The following is a 22758-nucleotide window of genomic DNA, read 5'->3' as shown; positions in this document are numbered from 1 at the left end:
TGGAACTTGAATGCTTTTCAGCCATCAACAGCACACACAGTGACTGCACTATTTACATCAATTCAGCAAATTTATTCCCTACTAAAAAAAATACGACAATTGATAGACTTACCAAGAACAATTCAATTACAACCTGAACCATAAAGTGGACATCATGATATCATTAAAAATTGTCTACAAACTCTCATGCACTATGTGATTCAAAATAGACTTCAAACACAACATAACTGGATGCAACAGGTACTAGAAAGTGCATGACAAGACATCAGAAATAACATGCAAAGTGGATCATTTTACATTGAGTCTTGATCAATAAGAAATAGCACAAATTTACCCATCCAGGCTTTCTGGTTGTTCAGCATCAAGAGATTATCACTACACATAATTCAACATTCATGTGAAACATTATTGATAGCTTATCTCATCATAGCAATACCACAAACATGCAATTATCATAAATATCAAATTTCAGCTAGAGGACACCCATTATACATATCAGGATATTATATTAACAAAGAAATTATGTATGAATGGTCATAATTATTTTATTATACATTTGAAGAGATTATCCCAATCATAGATTATTCCCCCTTAAACATAGCAGTCATATCTACATATGTTCGGAACATGGGAAACTTTGTAAAGCTAATACATTATGTATCAAACACTGAATCAAATACTGAGGTGCAGTATTACACTCATACCTCAGGATCAAATGCTGAGGTTGGCATAAACTCATAATATATAAATTGACAAATGTAATCAATATTACAATAAATGGGAAATCTTATCTAGCCATATACTCAAGAAATGTCATAGAGGAACCTGTCTGAATCATGGCTTGGTAAAATCCAAGAAACCTCACAGGTCAATATAACACATGTGGACAACATTATTGAAACAAATCAGGAAGAACTCAAAAAACAGCAAAGGACGTCCCTTTGCAAATGAAAATGTAAAGTGCTCAAGAAGAAAAGAAGATTATGTGGAGGACTTGAGAAAAATTGAGAAAGATAAATATATAAAAACATGGTACATAAAACTGGTAAAATTAACGTAAATTTCAACTTTGCAAATATAAAGAAGAAATCTTACAGATGTATAATGCTATGAATCCTCCCAACCACACCACCACATGCAAAACCACACACACACACACACACACACACACACACACACACACAGAGGCATACATAAATGCAATTTGAAACTCAATGTTCAAACCAGTTCAACAATATCTGGGAGGAAAAAAGGGTGGTGTGAAAAAAAATTTCCACAAAAAGTATCAAGCAAGAGGATGGTATAAGTATAAAACACACAGAGATATACAGAGAAATAAATGGTGAATTTGATATACCTGTTGTTTTTAATATTCTCTTAAAAATAGAAATACCTACATTAGAAGATGCCAAGAAATAAAAAAGTAATAAAAATAAACTACAAATGTAAATACCAGCTTATTTTAAGTGTTTACTATGCCTTGAGTGGTTTACATGTATTATTATGTAATTGTCTCTACAATATAATGAGGTTATTATAATCTCTTTTTTATATTTGTACTGTATGAATAAATCCAATTTAGAAAAATCAACTTGTCCAAGATTACAAACTAGAAAGTGGAGGAGCTAATATTTTAGCCCATTTCTCAAAATTTATAACCAGCATAAATTCGGTCTCTTCAGTAGGCTGAGAAATTAACAGAATTAATGGAATTAACAACAGGTTTCTGGTTGTGTATCACATGTCCATTCTCTCTATCTTTACTAATAGATCTCCTATTTGTTTATTAAAACCACTAATATTTAGATATTCTTTGGGGTAGCAAACTAAATTTTTAAATTTCTAAAGACCAATAAAACAGATCATTATAAAGGAGAATGATAAAATTCCCCTGGTAAATTAAGAAATGAATGTATTCTTAAATCAATACAAGAACAAAAATCCAACTATATGACATTTACAAGAGACACACTTAAAAGAGAATAAAAGTAAGATTAAAAGAGAGTTGAGCAAAGAAATCCCAAACAAGTTTGCATAAAATGAAAGCAGGAAAGTCAATGTTACATACTAAAATATTCCAGAAAAAGACATTAAATTCAATACAAATGAATATTTCCTGTTGGTAAAAGGTCTATCATTAAAAAGCAGAGCAGATCCACCCACACTGGCCACCGCAGGGCCCAGGTGCACAGCACACCTGGTTCACCCCTTTCCTACTAGGGCAGACACTCACCAGAGCCTAGCCTCTGGTGCAGTTCCGCCCCTTCTGACCAGTGTACTACCACTGGAGGTCAAGCCCAGTGGCCCAGATCAACCCACTCCAACTTACGCAGGTCCCAGACCCAGGATGCAGTAGCATCCACTGAGGGACACAAGCAGATCTGGAAGCCCAACATCAAGGTGAGGTACAGACAATCTGTCCAGGTACTACAAGAATATAGGGAAGAAACTGTAATTTCTCAGATTCACACTGCAGAAAAGGAAGACTCATAGACAGCATGAAAAAACAAGGGAGGAAAGTACCCCAAACAACCCAGTGCACTATAATAACAGAACCTATGAACAGCGAAGTTGATGAAATGTCAGAGAAGGAGTTTAGAAGGTTAAATGATCTGTGAATTAAAGAATGACCTAAATGAGCAAATACAGGCAAAAATTGATCACTCCAACAATGAGATAAGAGACCAAATACAGGTAGCAAAAGATTACTTCAAGAGAGAGATAGAGTCCCTGAAAAAAAAAATCAGTCAGAAATCCTTGAAATGAAGGATACAATAAATCAAATAAAAAAAAAACTCAATAGAAAGTATAACCAACAGACTAGATCACTTGGAAGAAAGAACATCAGATAATGAAGACAAAGTATACAATCTGGAAAATAAAGTTGATCACACAGTGAAGAAAGTTACAAACGAGGAACAGAACATCCAAGAATTATGGGACAGCATCAAAAGACCAAATCTAAGAGTTATTGGGATAGAGGAAGGCACAGAGTTTCAAACCAAAGGAATGCACAATCTCTTCAATGAGATAACATCCTAAAATTTCCAAAGCATGAAGAATGAATTGAAAAACCAAATAAAAGAAGCTTACAGGACAACAAATGTACAAAATTACAACAGATCTACACCCAGGCACATTATAATGAAAATGCCTTAGCATAAAGAATTAGGATAGAATCTTAAAAGCCACAAGAGAGGCTAATCAGATCACATATAGGGGGAGACCAATTCATATCTCAGCAGATTATTCAACCCAGACCCTCAAAGCCAGGAGATCATGGAACAACATGTACCAAGCCCTGAAAGAAATGGATGCCAACCAAGAATCTTATATCCAGCAAAACCAAGCTTTAGATTTGATAAGGAAATAAAAACATTCCATGATAAACAAAAGTTAAAAAATTACAACTAGAAAGCCTGCACTACAGAACATCCTCAGCAAAATATTCCACAAAAAGGAAATGAAAAACAATGATGAAAATCAGAAGAGGGAAGAATTACACTAAAGGAAAATCTATTCAGAGGAGAAACCAAATCACATTAAATACCAAAAATAAAAAAATGGCTGGGAATACAAATCATGTCTCAATAATAACCCTGAATGGCCTAAATTCACCAATCAAGACATAGACCAGCAGATTGGATTTAAAAAAAGAAAAGAAAAGACCCAATAATATTCTTCCTCCAAGAGAAACATCTCATAGATATAAAGACATTCACAGACTGAAAGTGAAGAGTTGGGAAAAATCATACCACTCAATTGGACTGTGGAAGCAAGCAAGGGTTTCCATCCTCATACCAAATAAAGTAGACTTCAAAGTAAAGTCAATCAAGAAGGACAAAGAAGGACACTCCATACTGCTCAAGGGAACTATACCCCAATAAGACTTAACAATGATAAATATATACAACCCAAACAATGGAGTGGATATGTTCATCAAATAAACTCTTCTCAAGTTCCTCAAGTTTAAGAGTCAAATAGACCACAACGCATAATTTTGGGTGATTTTAATACACCTTTTTCATCACTAGATAGATCTCCCACACAAAAACTGAACAAATAAACTATAGAACTCAATAATACAATCAATCAATAACTTAGACTTAACTGACATATATAGAATATTCCAACCTTCAACGAGATAATATATTTTCTTCTCAGCAGCACATGGATCCTTCTCTAAAATAGGACATATACTATGCTACAAAGCAACTCTTAGCAAATGTAAAAAAGGAGAGATACTACCCTGCATTCTATCAGATCACAATGGAATGAAATTAGAAATAAATTATGAAATAATAAATAAAATCCACTCCAATACCTGGAGACTAAATAATATACTACTGAATGAACAATGGGTTAGAGAAGACATCAAGGAGGAAATTAAAAAGTTTTTAGAGGTGAATGAGAACACAGATACAACATTTCAAAATCTCTGGGACACTATGAAAGTAGTTCTAAGAGGAAAGTTTCATTCCTTAAAAGAAGAAAAAGTCAACAAATAAATGACTTAACACTACATCTCAAAGCCCTAGAAAAAGAAAAAAACAAATCAACATCAAAAGCAGCAGAAGACAGAAATAATCCAAATCAGAGTTGAAATCAATGAAATTGAAACTGACAGAAAACTGACCGAACAAAAAGTTGGCTCTTTGAAAAAATAAATAAAATTGACAGACTCTTAGCCATGCTAATGAAGAGAAGGAGAGAGAAAACTCAAATCACTAACATACGTGATGAAAAAGGAAATATCACAACAGACACTACAGTAATACAGAAGATAATTAGAAATTGTTTTAAAAACCTATACTCCAATAAAATAGAAAATATCAAAGGCATTGAAAATTTTCTAGAGTCATATAATTTTCCCAAATTTAATCAGGATAATATACAGAATTTAAACAGATGAATTTCAAGTGACGAAATAGTAGACACCATCAAAAGTCTACCAACCAAGAAAAGCTCAGGACTGAATGGATACACAGCTGAGTTCTACAAGACCTTTAAAGAAGAACTAATACCAACACTCTCCAATTTATTTCAGGAAACAGAAAAAGAGGCAGCACTTTCAAACTTATTCTATGAGGCCAATTTCACTCTGATTTTGAAACCAGGCAAAGACACATCAAAAAAGAAAACTTCAGACCAATAACTCTAATGAACATAGATGCAAAAATCTCAATGAAATTCTGGCAAATCAAATACAAAAACATATCAAAAAGATCATGCACCACAATCAAGTGGGATTCATCCCAGGGATGCAAGGTTGTCTCAACATATGAAATCAATAAATGTAATTCATCACATCAATAGACTTAACAATAAGAATCATATGATCTTCTCTCTTTTTAATTGCTTTTATTTTTTAAATACATGACAGCAGAATGCATCACAATTCTTATTACACATATGGACCACAATTTTTCATATCTCTGTTTGTATATAAAGTATGTTCACACCAATTCATGTCTTCACACATGTACTTTGGATAGTGATGTCCATCACATTCCACCATCATTGCTAAGCCCCTGCTCTCTCCCTTCCCCTTGCACCCCTCTGCCCTATCTAGAGTTTGTCTATTCCTCCTATGCTCCTGGCTCCCTACCCCACTATGAGTCAGTCACCTGATATCAGATAAAACATTCGCCATTTTTTTTTTTGGATTGGGTAACTTCACTTAAAATTATCTTCTCCAATTGCATCCATTTACCTGCAAATGCCACGATTTTATTCTCTTTTATTGCTGAATAATATTCCATTGTGTATATATGCCACCAAAAAAACCAAATAAACTAATTAATAAATGGGCCAAGGACATGAACAGACACTTCTCAGAAGAGGTTATTCAATCAATCAACAATTATATGAAAAAATGTTCATCATCTCTAGCAAATTAGAGAAATGCATATCAAAACTACTCTAAGACACCATATCACTTCAGTCAGAATGGCAGCCATTATAAAGACAAACAGTAATAAGTGTTGGCAAGGATGTGGGGGAAAAGGGACACCCAAACATTGCTGTTGGGAATGCAAATTGGTGCAGACAATATGGAAAGCAGTATGGAGATTCCTTGGAAAACTTGGAATGGAACCACCATTTGACCCAGCTATCCCTGTCCTCGGACTATACCCAAAGGACTTAAAAACAGCATAAACAGCATATTACAGGGACAAAGCCACATCAATGTTTATAGCAGCACAATTAACAATAGCTAAACTGTGGAGCCAACCTAGATGCTATTCCGTAGATGAATGGATTAAAAAATGTGGCATATATACACAATGATCATCTCGATAGACCCAGGAAAAAAGCATTTGACAAAATACAGCACCCCTTTATGTTTAAAACACTAGAAAAACTTGGGATAACATAAACTTATTTCCACATCATAAAGGCTATCTATGCTAAGCCCTAGGCCAACACCATTCTAAATGGAGAAAAATTGAAGGCATTTCCTCTGAAAACTAGAACAAGACATGGATGCCCTCTTTCATCACTTCTATTTAATATAGTTCTTAAAACACTGACCAGAGCAATTAGACAGATGAAAGAAATTAAAGGAACACACATAGGAAAAGAAGAACTCAATTTGTCACTATTTGCTAAGGATATGATTCTATACCTGGAAGACCCTAAAAGTTCCATAAGAAAACTCCTAGAACTAGCAAATGAATTCAACAAAGTTGCAAGATATAAAATCAATACTCACAAATCAAAGGCATTTCTGTATATCAGTGACAAATCCTCAGAAAGGGAAATGAGGAAAACTACGCAATTCTTAATAGCCTAAAAAAATTCTTGGGAATCAACTTAACAAAAGAAGTGAAAGATCTATATAATGAAAGTTACAGAACTATAAAGACAGAAATCAAAGAAGACATTAGAAGATTGAAAGATCTACCTTGCTCTTGGATAGTCAAAATTAATATTATCAAAATGACCATACTACCAAAAGCACTATACAGATTTAATGCAATTACAATCAAAATCCCAATGGCATTCTTTATAGAAATAGAGAAAGCAATTATGAAATTCATCTGGAAAAATAAGAGACCCAGAAAAGCTAAAACAATCCTTAGCATAAAGAGTGAAGCAGGTGGCATCACTATACCAGACTTTAAACTATACGGCAGAGCAATAGTAACAAAAACAGCATGGTATTGGCACCTTGGTATACCAATGGTACAGAATAGAGGACACATAGACTACCTGAAAAAATTACAATTATCTTATATTAGACAAAGTTGCCAAAAACATGCATTGGAGAAAAAATAGCCTCTTCAACAAATGTTGCTGGGAAAACTGGAAATCTATATGCAACAAAATGAAATTAAACCCCTAGCTTTCACCATGCACTAAACTCAACTCAAAATAAATCTAGGACTTAGGAATACAATCAGAGACCCTGCATCTAATAGAAGAAAAAGTAGGCCCTAATCTGCATCATGTGGGATTAGGCCCAAACTTCCTTAATAAGACTCCTTTGGCACAAGAATTAAAATCAAGAATCAATACATAGGATAGACTCAAACTAAAAAGATCTTTGAGGTGAATAGAGAGCCTACATCTTGGGAGCAAATCTTTACCCCTCACACATCAGATAGAGCACTAATAATTAGGCCATATAAAGAACTCAAAAAGCTAAACACCAAAAAACAAATAACCCAATCAATAAATGGGCCACGGACCTGAAGAGACACTTCTCAGAAGATGATGTACAATCAATTAACAAATACATGAAAAAGTGTTCATCATCATTAGCAATTAGAGAAATGCAAATCAAAACAAGTGTTGGCAATGATGTGGGGAAAAAGGTACACTCATACACTGCTGGTGGAACTGCAAATTGGTACAGCCAATATGGAAAGCAGTATGAAGATTTCTTGAATAATTGGGAATGATCCCACAATTTGACCCAGCTATCCCTCTCCTTGGTCTATACCCAAAGGACTTAAAAACAGCATACATACTACAGGGACACAGCCATATCAATGTTTATAGCAGCACAATTCACAATAGCTAAACTGCAGAACCAACCTAGATACCCTTCAATAGATGAATGGAAAACAAAATGTGGCATATATACACAATGGAATTTTACTCAGCAATAAAAGAGAATAAAATCATGGCATTTGCAGGTAAATGGATGGAGTTAGAGAAGATAATGTTAAGTGAAGTTAGACAATCCCAAAAAAACAAATGTCAAATGTTTTCTTTGATATAAGGGGGCTAATTCATAGTGAGATAGAGAACAGGAGCATGGGAGGAATAGACAAACTCTAGATAGGGCAGAGGGGTTGGAAGGGAGGGGAGGGGACATGGGGTTATTACTGATGGTGGAATGTGATGATAATTATTATCCAAAGTACAAGATATGAATTGGTGTGAATATACTGTGTATACAACCAGAGATATGAAAAATTGTGCTCTATAAGTGTAATTAGAATTATAATGCATTCTGCTGTCACATATAAATAAAAAATTTTAAAAAGAATTCTTATAAATTTCACGAAGTGGAAATCATGCAAGTAATGTCATCTCTGGACCATAAATTTCTACCAAAGTAGAAAGAATAACCACCCTACTTCCAATAAAAGCCCCTCTTGTGGAAAATGAAGACATACTACAATGTTCCTCTAAAGTGACCATGAATCAAAGAAGAAATCAAAATTAAATTTAACACAAATTTAAAGATGAACCAGGCACTAGTAAAAGTAAAAACTTTTTTTTTTGGTCAAAGTCTACAAAGAAATACTCCGAGGAAATATTCTAATAAATCAAACAAAACTCAAGAATCTGGGGAAATTTGGTCATCTGGAATGGCTGTCTCCCGGGGAGGAGACTACACCAGGATGGTGGGGCTGGTCACTAGACGTGCGTAGTGCTGTCCTGTATCTTCTGGCCTAAGTCATATTAGGTAGAGACAAAATGGTTTTTAATACTAGAATACCCAGTTGATGAGTCTACCACAACAAGCCTCTGGTGGAGCTGACAGAGGAGAAGGATGAGGTTAGGAAGAGGGTTCAGAAGAGAACTCATCAAACCTGTTCCAGTGATGACATGGAGCTCTGTGTTTGAAGATCCAGTGGCTATGTAGTATAAATATGTATATAGAATTGATGGATAAAACTATTTTTAAAAAGAGATTCATGAAATATATAAACCTGCAGGGAAGTTAAATGAAATCAAAAGGTACCGTTATGGCACATCAAGTGAGAAGAAGAAAGGTATGAATTAGGGAGAGAAGAAAGAGAGATGTTTCTTTCTAACTAAAGGTGGAGTATGATCTACTGTGCAGTTAAGGAGCCCTTCAAAGACATTTTATGTTCATTGTTTCCTTTTCCTTGGAAAATGTCCTGTAGAGTTAAAAATCAAAACTTTTATTTAAAACTAATATAGCTATATAATTTATTGTGCAAAACTATAAATTGTTGAAAATGAGATTCTATTAATAATTGCATCAGGAGAACCAAGGAAATCCCAAATTTATGATCATCCTGGTTATAATATACATCATCAGGTTGATTTGGTAATTACTGTTTAACATCTCCAACAAATAATAATCCAATGCAGAAATGCAGGTACATGTTTGAAATCTCTAGGCAGCCTAAGAAACTAAAAGAAAATCAAAATTTCCTGATATCTGTGTTTAAATATTATTTCATAAATTTCTTCTGGATTGATTTTTTGTTACAATTGTTATTAAGAGAGTTGATCAAAGCAATAAAGGTATTATTAAAAACTGATAAAATTTTATAGAAAATCCAACCACAAGATGGATTTTTAAAAATTAATATATGCACAGAATGCACAGAGGAATATTACTTATTTCTAGAATGAGACAGGGTTCAGCATCAATATTAGTCTTTTTTTTTATAATGATTTATTTATTTTTTTTCTTTTTCCTTCTTTTTTTTCTACATCATTTTTTTATTGGTTGTTCACAACATTACAAAGCTCTTGACATATCATATTTCATACATTAGATTGAAGTGGGTTATGAACCCCCAATTTTACCCCAAATGCAGATTGCAGAATCACGTCAGTTACACATCCACAATTTTACATAATGCCCTATTAGTAATTGTTGTATTCTGCTACCTTTCCTATCCCCTACTATCCCCCCTCCCCTCCCCTCCCATCTTCTCTCTCTACCCCATCTACTGTAATTCATTTCTCTCCTTGTTTATTTTCCCATTCCCCTCACAACCTCTTATATGTAATTTTGTATAGCAATGAGGGTCTCCCTTCATTTCCATGCAATTTCCCTTTTCTCTCCCTTTCCCTCCCATCTCATGTCTCTGTTTAATGTTACTCTTTTCTTCCTACTCTTCCTCCCTGCTCTGTTCCTAGTTGCTCTCATTATATAAAAGAAGACATTTGGTATTTGTTTTTTAGGGATTGGCTAGCTTCACTAAGCATAATCTGCTCTAGTGCCATCCATTTCCCTGAAAATTCTATGATTTTGTCATTTTTTATTGCTCCATAGTACTCCATTGTGTATAGATGCCACATTTTTTTTTTTATCCATTCGTCTATTGAAGGGCATCTGGGTTGGTTCCACAGTCTAGCTATTGTGAATTGTGCTGCTATGAACATTGATGTGGCAGTATCCCTGTAGCATGCTCTTTTAAGGTCTTCAGGGAATAGTCCGAGAAGGGCAATAGCAGGGTCAAATGGTGGTTCCATTCCCATCTTTCCCAGGAATCTCCAAACTGCTTTCCAAATTGGCCGCACCAATTTGCAGTCCCACCAGCAATGTACAAGTGTACCCTTTTCTCCACATCCTCGCCAGCACTTGTTGTTGTTTGACTTCACAGTGGATGCCAATCTTACTGGAGTGAGATGGTATCTTAGGGTGGTTTTGATTTGCATTTCTCTGACTGCTAGAGATGGAGAGCATTTTTTCATGTACTTGTTGATTGATTGTATATCCTCCTCTGAGAAGTGTCTGTTCAGGTCCTTGGCCCATTTGTTGATTGGGTTATTTGTTATCTTATTGTCTAATTTTTTGAGTTCTTTGTATACTCTGGATATTAGGGCTCTATCTGAAGTGTGAGGAGTAAAAATTTGTTCCCAGGATGTAGGCTCCCTATTTACCTCTCTTATTGTTTCTTTTGCTGAGAAAAAACTTTTAAGTTTAATTAAGTCCCATTTGTTGATTCTTGTTATTAACTCTTGTGCTATGGGTGTCCTATTAAGGAATTTGGAGCCCGACCCCACAATCTGTAGATTGGAGCCAACTTTTTCTTCTATCAGACGCAGAGGCTCTGATTTGATATCAAGCTCCTTGATCCATTTTGAATTAACTTTTGTGCATGGCGAGAGAAAGGGATTCAGTTTCATTTTGTTGCATATGGATTTCCAGTTTTCCCAACACCATTTGTTGAAGATGCTATCCTTCCTCCATTGCATGCTTTTAGCCCCTTTATCAAATATAAGATAGTTGTAACTTTGTGGATTAGTCTCTCTGTCCTCTATTCTATACCATTGGTCCACCTGCCTGTTTTGGTACCAGTACCATGCTGTTTTTGTCACTATTGCTCTGTAATATAGTTTGAAATCTGGTATCGCTATACCGCCTGATTCACACTTCCTGCTTAGAATTGCTTTTGCTATTCTGGGTCTTTTATTTTTCCATATGAATTTCATGACTGCTTTATCTATTTCTACAAGAAATGCCGTTGGGATTTTGATTGGCATTGCATTAAACCTATAGAGAACTTTTGGTAATATCGCCATTTTGATGATGTTAGTTCTGCCTATCCATGAACAGGGTATATTTTTCCATCTTCTAAGATCTTCTTCTACTTCTCTCTTTAGGGTTCTGTAGTTTTCATTGTATAAATCTTTCACCTCTTTTGTTAGGTTGATTCCCAAGTATTTTATTTTTTTGGGGGGATATTGTGAATGGAGTGTTTTTCCTCATTTCCATTTCAGAAGTTTTCTCACTGATATACAGAAATGCCTTTGATTTATGCGTGTTGATTTTATAACCTGCCACTTTGCTGAATTCATTTATTAGTTCTAGTAGTTTCTTTGTAGACCCTTTTGGGTCTTCTAGGTATAGAATCATGTCATCTGCAAATAGTGATAATTTAAGTTCTTCTTTTCCAATTTTTATGCCTTTAATTTCTTTCGTCTGTCTAAATACTCTGGCCAGTGTTTCGAGAACTATATTGAATAGAAGTGGAGATAGAGGGCATCCCTGTCTTGTTCCAGTAGCCATTCCCCCGGTAGCTGGTGCAAGAGACCTCAGCAGTCAGCCCTGCTGGGAGCAATAGTTCCGCGCCGCGGGTCCCGAGCCACCTCTGATTCCCTCGGGCTGCCTGTCACACTCACGGGAGAGCTGGGAGGGGCCCTTATGGGAGAGCTGGGAGGGGCCCTTAAGGTTTCCCCGATGTGTGGAGAGGGAAGGCTAGGGGATTACACACCTGTAGCCCCAGGTTTCAATGAAGTTATCTCCTCCGCTGCAGTCTGATGACGTCAGTTTTCTGCCATAGTGGTGTCTCTTGCAAATGGCGACAGTTCGTTTCCCTTTGCCGGGCGACCAATGCAACGGGTGGGTCCTTACTGTCTCTCCCAAGCCCCGTTTCAAACCTGTGGCCACTACCTATGATGGCTCGGTAGGCATTTACCTCCGTAGGATGAGAAGGGCTGACCAGTTGTTTCAGCCGGATGGATTAATGCTGAGTCACAGCTGTTTGTCTGCGGGAAGCAGGCGAACTGGAGTTTGAATTCAGCGGATCCGGGCTCAGTGTGTGTTCTGAGAGGCCCAGACTGTTCGCCCCAGATCCACGTCAGCTCAGCATTGCCTAGTGATCCTGAGCAAACAGATTTAGGTTGTTTATGACTCCCTATGCCCGCACAGCTGAAGAGTTCAGAGACTTGATCTCTCCGCGCCCGCCACCATGTTGGAATCCAATCCAATATTAGTCTTTTTATATTTATAGATGTCAACACTGAGATAGCTTGATGATGTAAATATCAATAATAATTATTACCTATATACACTAGTTGTATATTTTCACACTTATGAATTCATATAAATATTATGTTAACTCATCCTCATATATTAACTAACTTCTTCATGAAATTCTATAGATAACATTTTCATCCCCATGTTATAATTTCCACTTATCAAAAGGAGGTAATGACGATAGCTCTCTTTTATAAAATGCACTATTAAAAGGGTTTGGGAAAAAAGGACTGGCATGAGGGTTATTCGGATAGATGGATTTTAGGAAATAACAGCTAAGAAAGTTGGAGAATACCTGCACCTGCCCATACCCATCGACATCTGCTGATTACCTGTCTTCCTTCCCCTTCCTCAGGGAAGTATGTATCCTTGTTTAAAGATACAGTATCCATGAACTAGCTTGAATTCAGATCTGATTTAACCTTCACTGGCACAACTAGACTTACTCTCTACAAGGTTTGCCTCAAGGAGTAAAATATTTTATTACTTGGACGTTTATAGTTTTATAAATATAACTTAAGGGAGGAGTTGAGTTGTCTTAAGTGGACTACACCCCTAAAGAAAATGTTACTGAGCATTTTCAGATGTGAAGAAACTCAAGGCAGTGGTTGCTTCTTGGTTTGGGTTGAGGAAGCTCTTACAATGTATCCTTTGTACTTGTTGAATATGGTACTATGTTCATATAAATACAACAGTGCAGCTATCCACAAAATCAGTTCATAAAAATTTTACTTCACCAAGTTAGTGTAAGCATGGTGGAACATTTCCTATCAGTCTTTTCTTTACATATATGACAAAGATCTCTAAACTAGAGCACAATCTTATGCCATTCACCAAAATAAATCCTTGATGCTTGGTGGTATCTATTCAGACTATAGAATAATGAATAGAAATCTACAAAAAATATAGGTAAAGAGACAACTCGTCTCAAGTTGGTGGACAGGCTTATTTTATTTTAAAACACACAGTGGCCGTGAAGAACATAGTAAGAGACTGATCTTTTCCCATGTTTCATGCTTGTTTGTTTGCTTGTTTGTTTTTCTCTGTAGAAGGAAAATCAGTAAAAAATGGCAAAATAATCTTTATTTGACCCACTTTCCAGCATCATTTTTGAACTATTCTCATTTCTGAATGAGTTGTGCTGCTCCATTGGTGCTAGTTCCCCTGTGTGTTAGGGTTAACAACTGGAGCTGTGGCTGCTGCTCAGGCCTATTCATCTACTGAGAGGATTACACATTCACAGAAAAGATTATGCATCTGCATAAAGGACTTAAGGCAGAATACAAAGACACAGAATCCCAGATTACCTGAAAAAATAGGATTCAGAGGAGACAGAAAAACAGCATAGAGGCACTAAATGATGCGAGAATTACGCTAAAAATGGATATACTTGCCAAAAATAAGACATAATGACATAATTTCGATTCCAAATTTTCTAGCCCAAAATGAAAGAGAAGCATAGTCATATACACAACTAATGACAACCAAAAAATAAAAGGAAGACAATAACTGTCTGAGAATAGGAGAACAGGGCCATATATAGAATTAAATTCAGAAGAAAATTTCTTCCACAAGTCATGGTTATAAAAATATGCTTTGTGATGCACCATAACTTCAAGCCCATAGATCCTATACAGCTAATTGATGTCTTGTCCTGTTCTCTTCTAGAAGGTCTCAAGGAGACATCTGTTTGGAAGAGAATTTTCATTTTCTTTTCTTTTCATTTGTCGGATGTATCCTTCTTGTTCAATTTTTCCTTATTTTTTTCTTTCTTCTTTCACCCCCACTTCCCCTCTACCTCCTTCCTTTTGTTATTCTTCCTTGAGTAGTAACCCCTGTGTCCTCTCTTAAAGTATTAAGGGGATTTGTCTGTAGATTTTTTATTTGCTATTTTTGGTGGTTTTGATAGAAACACTCTGCTTTCTTCATTGAAAAAGAAAACTGGGCACTTTATTTTATTTTCTTTGTTCAGGAATTGTTTAATTAGTATTAGAGATATCCACTCAAAAAATTGGTTGGGCTAGACCTTGAAGCCATCAGTTTCCCACAGGAGGGAGAGGAGAGGTGCATACTGGTGATAATTAGAGGTCTTTGACAACTCTACTTTTTTAAAAAATATTTGGTCTAAGTTTCTTTTCTTCATGGACAGTTTTGAGAATTTACATTGCTATGGGGAATCATCCAGTTTTTAAACTTAATTGCATATGTGTGTGTGTGTGTGTGTGTGTGTGTGTGTGTGTGTGTATGTATCTTTTAATTTCCTTGTTATTTGTATTTATTTTCTCACTTTAATGTCTTAATTCAAGTATTTGTAAATTTTCCCCTGATTATACTAATAATTTTCTAAATTTTGTTCACTTGTAATGTCAGCTCTTTTATAGCTTATTAATTTCTATATTTTTAATTTATTCTTCTTGAATTTAATCTGTTTTCATTATTTTTTTAGTTTAATGCTTAATTCATTTATTTTAATTATTTTATATTTAGCAAAATAACTTTTACATGTTATGAATTTAACTCAGAACAACTTCCAATTTATACTACAGGGGCAAGGGATATCTAATAGTTTCCTTGCCTTTACTCTCTAAATATTCTGTAATTTTTCAAAAGTCATTTAAACAGGCTTTTAACTGTTAGGTCTTTGATATCTTACTTTCTTTGGATATATTTAATTGCACGGTGTACAGTGATATTGTCTGCTTATACTTTTTTTAAAATATGTTATTTAGTGATAGATGAACACAATGCCTTTATTTTATGTATTTATTTTTATGTGGTGCTGAGGATTAAACCCAGTGCCTCACATGTGCAAGGCAAGAACTCTGCCACTGAGCCACAATCCCAGTCCCTGCTTCTACTTTTTAAGGTTTATAGTTATCATTGTTACATATGCCAAAAGTCTACAAATGAAACATAAACATTTGTAAATGTAATCTTTCTTTTCAGAGCATGGATATTAATCATTTCAATAAACTGTCATTAATTAAGCTACTTTAGTCTTTATATTTATAATGATTATTATTTGATTTAGTATGTTCTAATATGAAATAAGTGAACTAAAATCTAATACTACCAATGTGATTTTTTTATATTACACTTTTCATCTTTGTAATTTTACTTATGTATTATTTTGAAGTTATATTCTTGGTATGATAATATTCATAATGTCATATGTTGGTCTTTACAAGGATTACATGTTGAGCTCCTCCCCAAAAAGATAGGTTGATGTTCTAGTTCTAGGACCTCAGAATATGATTTTGTTTGGAATTAGGGTTTTTGCAGATGCACTCAAGTTAAATGAGGTCACACCATGGGTTCTAATCCAACGTGACTTGTGATCTCATACAAGGGGAAAGTTTGGACACAGGTAAATAGACAGACAGACACACGAACACACACACACACACACACACACATGCACATACATACACACACAGGGACAACACCATGTGAACATAAAGGCAGAGGGAAAGGTGATGTGTTTTCATGCTAAAAAGTCTTAAGTTTTCCAGCAAATTTCCAGAAGACAGAATACAGGCATGGAGAAAAGCCTGGAACATTCTCCCTTGCAGCTTCACAGGCAAACAACACTGTCAATGCCTTGATCTGGGACTTCTAGCCAGCAGAACTATGAGACAATACATTGTTGTTGTTTTAAGCCATTGTTGATAGTACTTTGTTAAGTGAGTGAGTTCTAGAAAATGAATACGAGTTACTTGGCGTGCTTTTTTTTTTTTTTTGCTGTGAATTTAACTTACATGATATCAAAAATTTTCTACTAATTTCTATTGTCATTTGCCAGTATACCTTCCATGATTTCTTTGTTTTCAGCCTTTAGTGCCTCTTTAATTTAAAAACATGATCAAAAAAAATAAAAAATAAAAAATAAATAAAAACATGATCAGATCATGTCAACCTATTCATGCTATAAGATCCTAGATGGCTTCCCTTACATTAGTATACAATGGTTCCTTTTGAGAACTTTGTCTCCTTCCTGTGAAGCACAAGCCCTTGAACTATTCTCCAGTCTCTTTTCAGACCTTACTGTCTCCCACCTTCCATGGTCTCTAAGACTATGAAACTTCTTTTGGTACTTGTGGTAACCTGAGCTCTTTACTTCCACAAGTTTGTTTCCTTTATCTGCAATCCTGTTCTCTTCACTCTTCAATTGCATTGGCCTACTAGTTCTTCATGTTTCAGCTCAAATTTTGCCTTTTCAGAGATTTCTTCTCTTATCACTCTATCTAATGGGATCTATCTCCTTAACGAGCACAACTTGCAAACTCATCATTCATAATACTATGAGTTAGCATCTGAATTTATTGATTTAGGTATGTATTTATCTCCTCTACCACCACCAGAATTAAGTTCAAGACTCTTGCCCACAGTTTTTATCATGTCTAGAGTACTGACCTAGCATGTGTTTGACTATTTGCTTAAAAACGTAAGGGAATTTCTATGAAAACAGAGAAAAGACAAATAGAAATAAGGAAGGAAATCTAAAATCCATTTCATTCTCTTCTCATTCTTTCCTAAACATTGACTTGGAACCTCTAATAAACTCAATTATGCCTTTTGAGATAGAGTATTTATTCTAATCTAACATTTATTCCATTTCTTCTGGTGTTCCAACTAGATCATCATTAGATGTTACAGGTTGAAAGGACATTTTCCCCATCATTACAGGAATTTCTACTGGTGCACAATCAATGATAAGTTCTTTCTCACCTTCCCCCATATGCAATGCTCCTATGGTGGGTGTTATGTCTTCTGCTTCCCTCTAGTGCCCTTTAATGTGTTCTTCCCAGTATTATATATACTCACATAGTCAAATACGACTTGAACAGTTGAAGAGATCCTAACCAAGAAATCCTTGATGTAATCAAAGAGAATCGCAAAATCCTCCGCAACAGGTCATACCCACAGGGATTTCAGGAAAAGAAACTGAAACTTTAGAAGACAGAAGAAAGGGAGGCACACTCCCGGATGATCACCATTTCATGCAGCTTTAATGAAAGCACTTTTACCTATATACTTCCAAGCAAACTTTAGCAGTTGATTATACCTGAATTAGCAACACCAACTAGAAAAGAACTATGTTTTTGCTAATTATAAAGAACAAAGTATGATCTTTAGATCATGTGAACCTACTTCCACTATATCACCATCTGATGGCAGCACATCCCAGATCATAGGAGGAATTTCCTTGTTATTGCTTTAGAACAAACTGTACTGTTGAAATCATGATCACGGCAATGTTTGTTGATAGGGCATCTGCTATTCCCAGACCATGGGAAACACACATTTTCATGACACAGTCTTTTCTTGGGGTGTTCACAGTGCACTAGGGGAGAAAGGCATGTATCTAGATAATTTTAATAACAGTGTCCAGTGGATTTAACAGAGGCTAGAGGAGGGGCTTTTAGACTGATGTGGGGATAAGGTATGATTCCCTGAGGATACAATGCCTAAACTAAGTTGTAATATGTTCAAGTTACTGAAATTACAATTAGAAGTAAAGCAGTGGAAACCATGGAGAGGCAAAAACAGCTAGTTTGTGTGATGAAGAAAAGAGAAAGAGGTCTGTTGGAATCAAAGAAGGGGGAAGTCGGTGTACATTTTAGGCTAGATTAGTTCACCAAATGTCAATTTTGAAAAAAAATATTCACCCATCTACTAATAAAGAGATTAAAATCCACACAACCTTTGCCCTAATTTATAGCTTTCTTTCTTGTAAACATCTAGCAATACTATAAAACCTAATGCCCAGTATTATATTCAGTACAGAGATAAGTAAAGCACAAGAATGGATAGAAAGTGGTAGACACAGGGAGGTGGGGGTGGGGAGGTAGATAAAACCACTGGAATAGTAGATGCTTACTTGGGTGAAAAAATTACACATACTGAGCCTTAATCATATCTGTGGCTTAAGTCCATTAGCAAGTTAACACTGAGAACATACTTACCAGCACTTGCCCCACAAAGGTCTGTGCTGAAAGCAACATTTCTATACGATCACGGAATACTCCATAAAAATAAAGCCTTCTTAAAGTACTGCTGTGAAAGCTACCTGATGAGAGGAAATCCTATAAACAAGAGAAAGAAATCAACAGAGTGAGATGTAACTCAGAGAATGCTGTCTGCCTTATTTCTGTTGATGAAGGCTCTTATCATGGTATCAGCCAGAGATCACTCTACCTTACCCAACCCAGGGAACATCAAAGATGCTTATCCAGTATCTCATAGAATGTATCTTACTGAGTTTGTCTCTCTGAATTTTCTGCACAGCTTTGTTCGTTCTGAATTCTGCAGTCTTTATGCTTGCCTTTCTTGCCTATTCTGAGCCCCAGACCCTCCAAACTGACATGGCTGTCATGTTCAGAACTGGGAGCAGCAAGCTGCTTTCTGCTCCAGGAATGAGTGTTTTTACATATCTCCATCAAAATACACGGATGAAAGAAAAATTTATAAAGGATATACAGTGATATTTAAGTGATTGCTCAAATATCTGATTTTTTTTAAACAACAAGGAGGGTGGAGAGTTGCAAAAATGTTTTGTTGCCTTTGCTTTCTTACCTGGTATCATATTCTCCCCAATTCACCATCTTTCCTTACATCTGCAGAACACCCCTACTTATTGTATTTGAAATGTTATCATAATAGGATGTGGTAGAGTAGGTGTGATTAAATCAATTTTGCCTTGCTAAAGAAACCAGGTTATAGAAGAATGAAATAATTTGCTCAAGAGCAGTGTCCATGTCTGTTAACAGAGTCTAGAACAGTCAGAGAGAGGGATGCTGAATAATAAGGGCAGCCACAAGCTGACCGAGTCCTTTGGATTTTCTGAAAAGCTCATTTTACATGGAGCTAGGGTTTCAAGATCATTCAGTTTTTATACTTATATTTTCTGAATGGTATGTAGGGAAGCCTCATTAAAAGAGTCTGATGGAGTTGACATCCTGATCAATGGTTTTGTCCTTAAATACATGTGACTCAGAATGTGCATTCCTGAGATGTTGTCTGAGAATAGACTTTATCAAAAATACTTAATATGGCGTTAATATGGAATACTCATTTGAATTTCATCTTAAAACTGGAGGCACCATCTGTGGAAAAAAATTGGCTCCAGGATATAATTGAATCATACTTATGGAGGTAGTAAATCCTTGAGAATGGGAAAATTATAACTCTCCAAATAATTTTTAAAAGAACTTTTCACAGTAACAAGATTTGTGACATTTTTGCATTTGTCCAACTTTTCCTTAGGCTTATTTAAATATAACAAATTATTGAGAAGAGACTCAAACTTTCTCAAACATTGTCCTTAAATTTGAAAAGCAGAGCCTATAGTATTCTGGCTGCTTACACCCAGCTTCTTAACACTTTGTAACACTTTTTTAATATTTGAAATTAAAAGATATACCTGGACTGAATTATACCCAAAGTTGCAGATAAAAAATATAATAAATATGAACTGACAAAAATGTTCACGTTTTCACAATTACATAAAAATGAATCTAAAGGAGAAGAAGAAACACTTCCTATACCAGGACTCAGGAGATTTTAAAATTCTACAAATTCTGTTGCATAGTTTTCAAAAAATAGATACCTGGAGGTAGATTCGCCATGTCTATTTACACCTAAGTCAGTATCTCAGAATTCTTTCCCATATGTTTTGTGCCACTGCTTAAATTCTTTAATGTAGAAATAATTATTACTAGAGTGAACTCAGCTATAAAATTTATAAATTTCAACATTGGTTACATTTTATAGAAACCTAAATTGCATATTACCCATAACCTTAAAAATTTACTGCATAATTATACATTATATTATTTTATATTGCTCTTTCATGTTAAATGTTTTAAACAAATTTTCTATATTAATTATGAAGTACAGGTAATATGTATTGTATTATATGAAAATTACTATAAACTGTTGGGAGAACAAAACAAAATTTGAGAGACAGACTGGAAAGAAAACTACACAGGGCATGGTAAAACACTTTGCCTTTGACTTTTAGTTATAAAACAGTCATGAGGCAGCATTGAGAGCTTTATTTCAAACTCTTAAGCAATGCCTCCTCTTATTAAGGCGTCCTCTTTTCTTATCATCATCATTCGCCAGCTGTTATTCCACAACACCAACACTTGCAAAGCTGACTTGGGTATAATAAAAATGGTCTGTTTGTGGCTGATGTAGGTGTACTGTGTTGGCATCATACATGAGAGACAGCATACTCATGTGAGCACATAAGCGTGGATGATTTACTAAAGTGAGGGTGACATTGATATCTTGTTCCTTTTTGCCTTCCTGTGCCCTGTGGTACCTAAAACAATTGTCTTTTTAAGATTATAAGTAGAGGTACAGACATTATACTTATGGACATTTTTTTTTTGGTCAGAACAGTGACCTCAGTTTCCAGAACTGACATTCAACATCAGAAACGGAAGACAGTGTTTCCCCCCAAGGTGAGTGAGTGAAAACAGGGCCCTGTGTCTACAAGCTTTGGAATGGTGGCCTGGGGTCCTATCTCCCTAAGATTAGCCTGATAATTCGAGTGAAGCCTAAATTGTCTGTTCAACACAAACACATGCCAAACCTATCACTAATCTTCCTACAGAGGGGTCCCAAATAAGGAAACTGACCAAGACAAATCCGGTTCCCTGGAAGTTTCCCCCTTTTTTTATGATTCTCCAGAGCAATCTGCACAGGAATAAAATGATGAGTCCACTGAAGAAGGTCACAAAGGAGGAGAGGATAAATGCTGCCTGGACCTCAGATGTGCAGGTGGTTTTCCCAAGGTCTTCCCCATTTTCCTCTTGTAGCTTAGCTTGATACATCAGGAGACGGAATTGTCAGGTTATTCTGTGATGTCATGGTGGCATGGTAACCGTTCCAGGAAGTAGAGTTCATTGTATTACAGCATCTGAATGCCGCATAACAACCAATGAGCAGTTCTGGGGGAAGGGACTCCATCCACCATGCTACCATGCTGCAGGCTTCAAGTTGGTCATCACCTGGGGCCTGCTAGGGCCTCACCACATGGGTAGTCAGAAGATGAGATCCCTAGATCTGATGGCTACACTCATTCTCTCTGACCTCAAGGGAACCACATCCTCTGGGACCATGATCCTACTGATTTGGTAGCTAGCTAACTGTTTGGCTTATTTCATCAAACCATCCCCAAACAACTTTTTGGGTGAAATAACATTCAACCCATATGCATGTGGATGAGTTGGTTCTGTATTGGACGGCAGGCCACACCCTCAATGATATCAGAAGGACAGAGGAGGAAAGCTTCAAATTTTTATCATTTTAAAAAGTTGTAGATATGTAGGATACATTGTTCTAAATATCCAGTGTGTAACACAAAGGATAATTAATAATATTTTAGTATATTCCAAATTTTTGCTAAAATAGCGCACTGGCCACATGCAAAAGTGAGATGTGATTTTAATTTGAGATGTGAGATGTATATTTTAATTTGACTATAGTAACCATTTCATTAGGTATGCATGTTATCAGCACATTATGCTGTTTTCATTAAATAAATATAATTTTGAGAAAACAAGATGCCTTCAAACTGAAATAATTTTTTTTAAAATTTTCCTTTGAATGAGATAAGTCTATCATACAGCACTGTAAAGAGCAGTTTTACTAGTGCAATCATTGTTTGGTTACTACTTCAGCCTGTATATTGGGTTTCCTTATCCCTTCTTTTGGAGACCCTCCTCTTTCTTGCTTTTATTCTTACACTGTCAGAAAAATGA

The 22758-nt window shown here is 35.6% G+C and overlaps 1 protein-coding gene across 1 annotated transcript in view; it reads right to left on the bottom strand.

The window, feature by feature from the left end:
• Positions 1-21828, bottom strand: part of KCNU1 (potassium calcium-activated channel subfamily U member 1) — a gene marked incomplete at its 5' end in the record, with an annotated part of 157746 nt that extends 135918 nt beyond the window's left edge. Inside the window, 2 exons of the mRNA XM_081269492.1 lie at positions 18952-19071; positions 21634-21828. Coding sequence (XP_081125618.1) covers positions 18952-19071; positions 21634-21828 — 315 coding nt within the window. The remainder of the gene's footprint in view (positions 1-18951; positions 19072-21633) is intronic.
• Positions 21829-22758: the final 930 nt, after the last annotated feature.

This window comes from Spermophilus citellus (genome assembly GCF_964194105.1).
Source record: "Spermophilus citellus genome assembly, chromosome: 16".
Taxonomy (NCBI): domain Eukaryota; kingdom Metazoa; phylum Chordata; class Mammalia; order Rodentia; family Sciuridae; genus Spermophilus; species Spermophilus citellus.
Note: the sequence above shows the minus strand (reverse complement) of the source record. Positions and strands in the feature narration are given on the sequence as shown.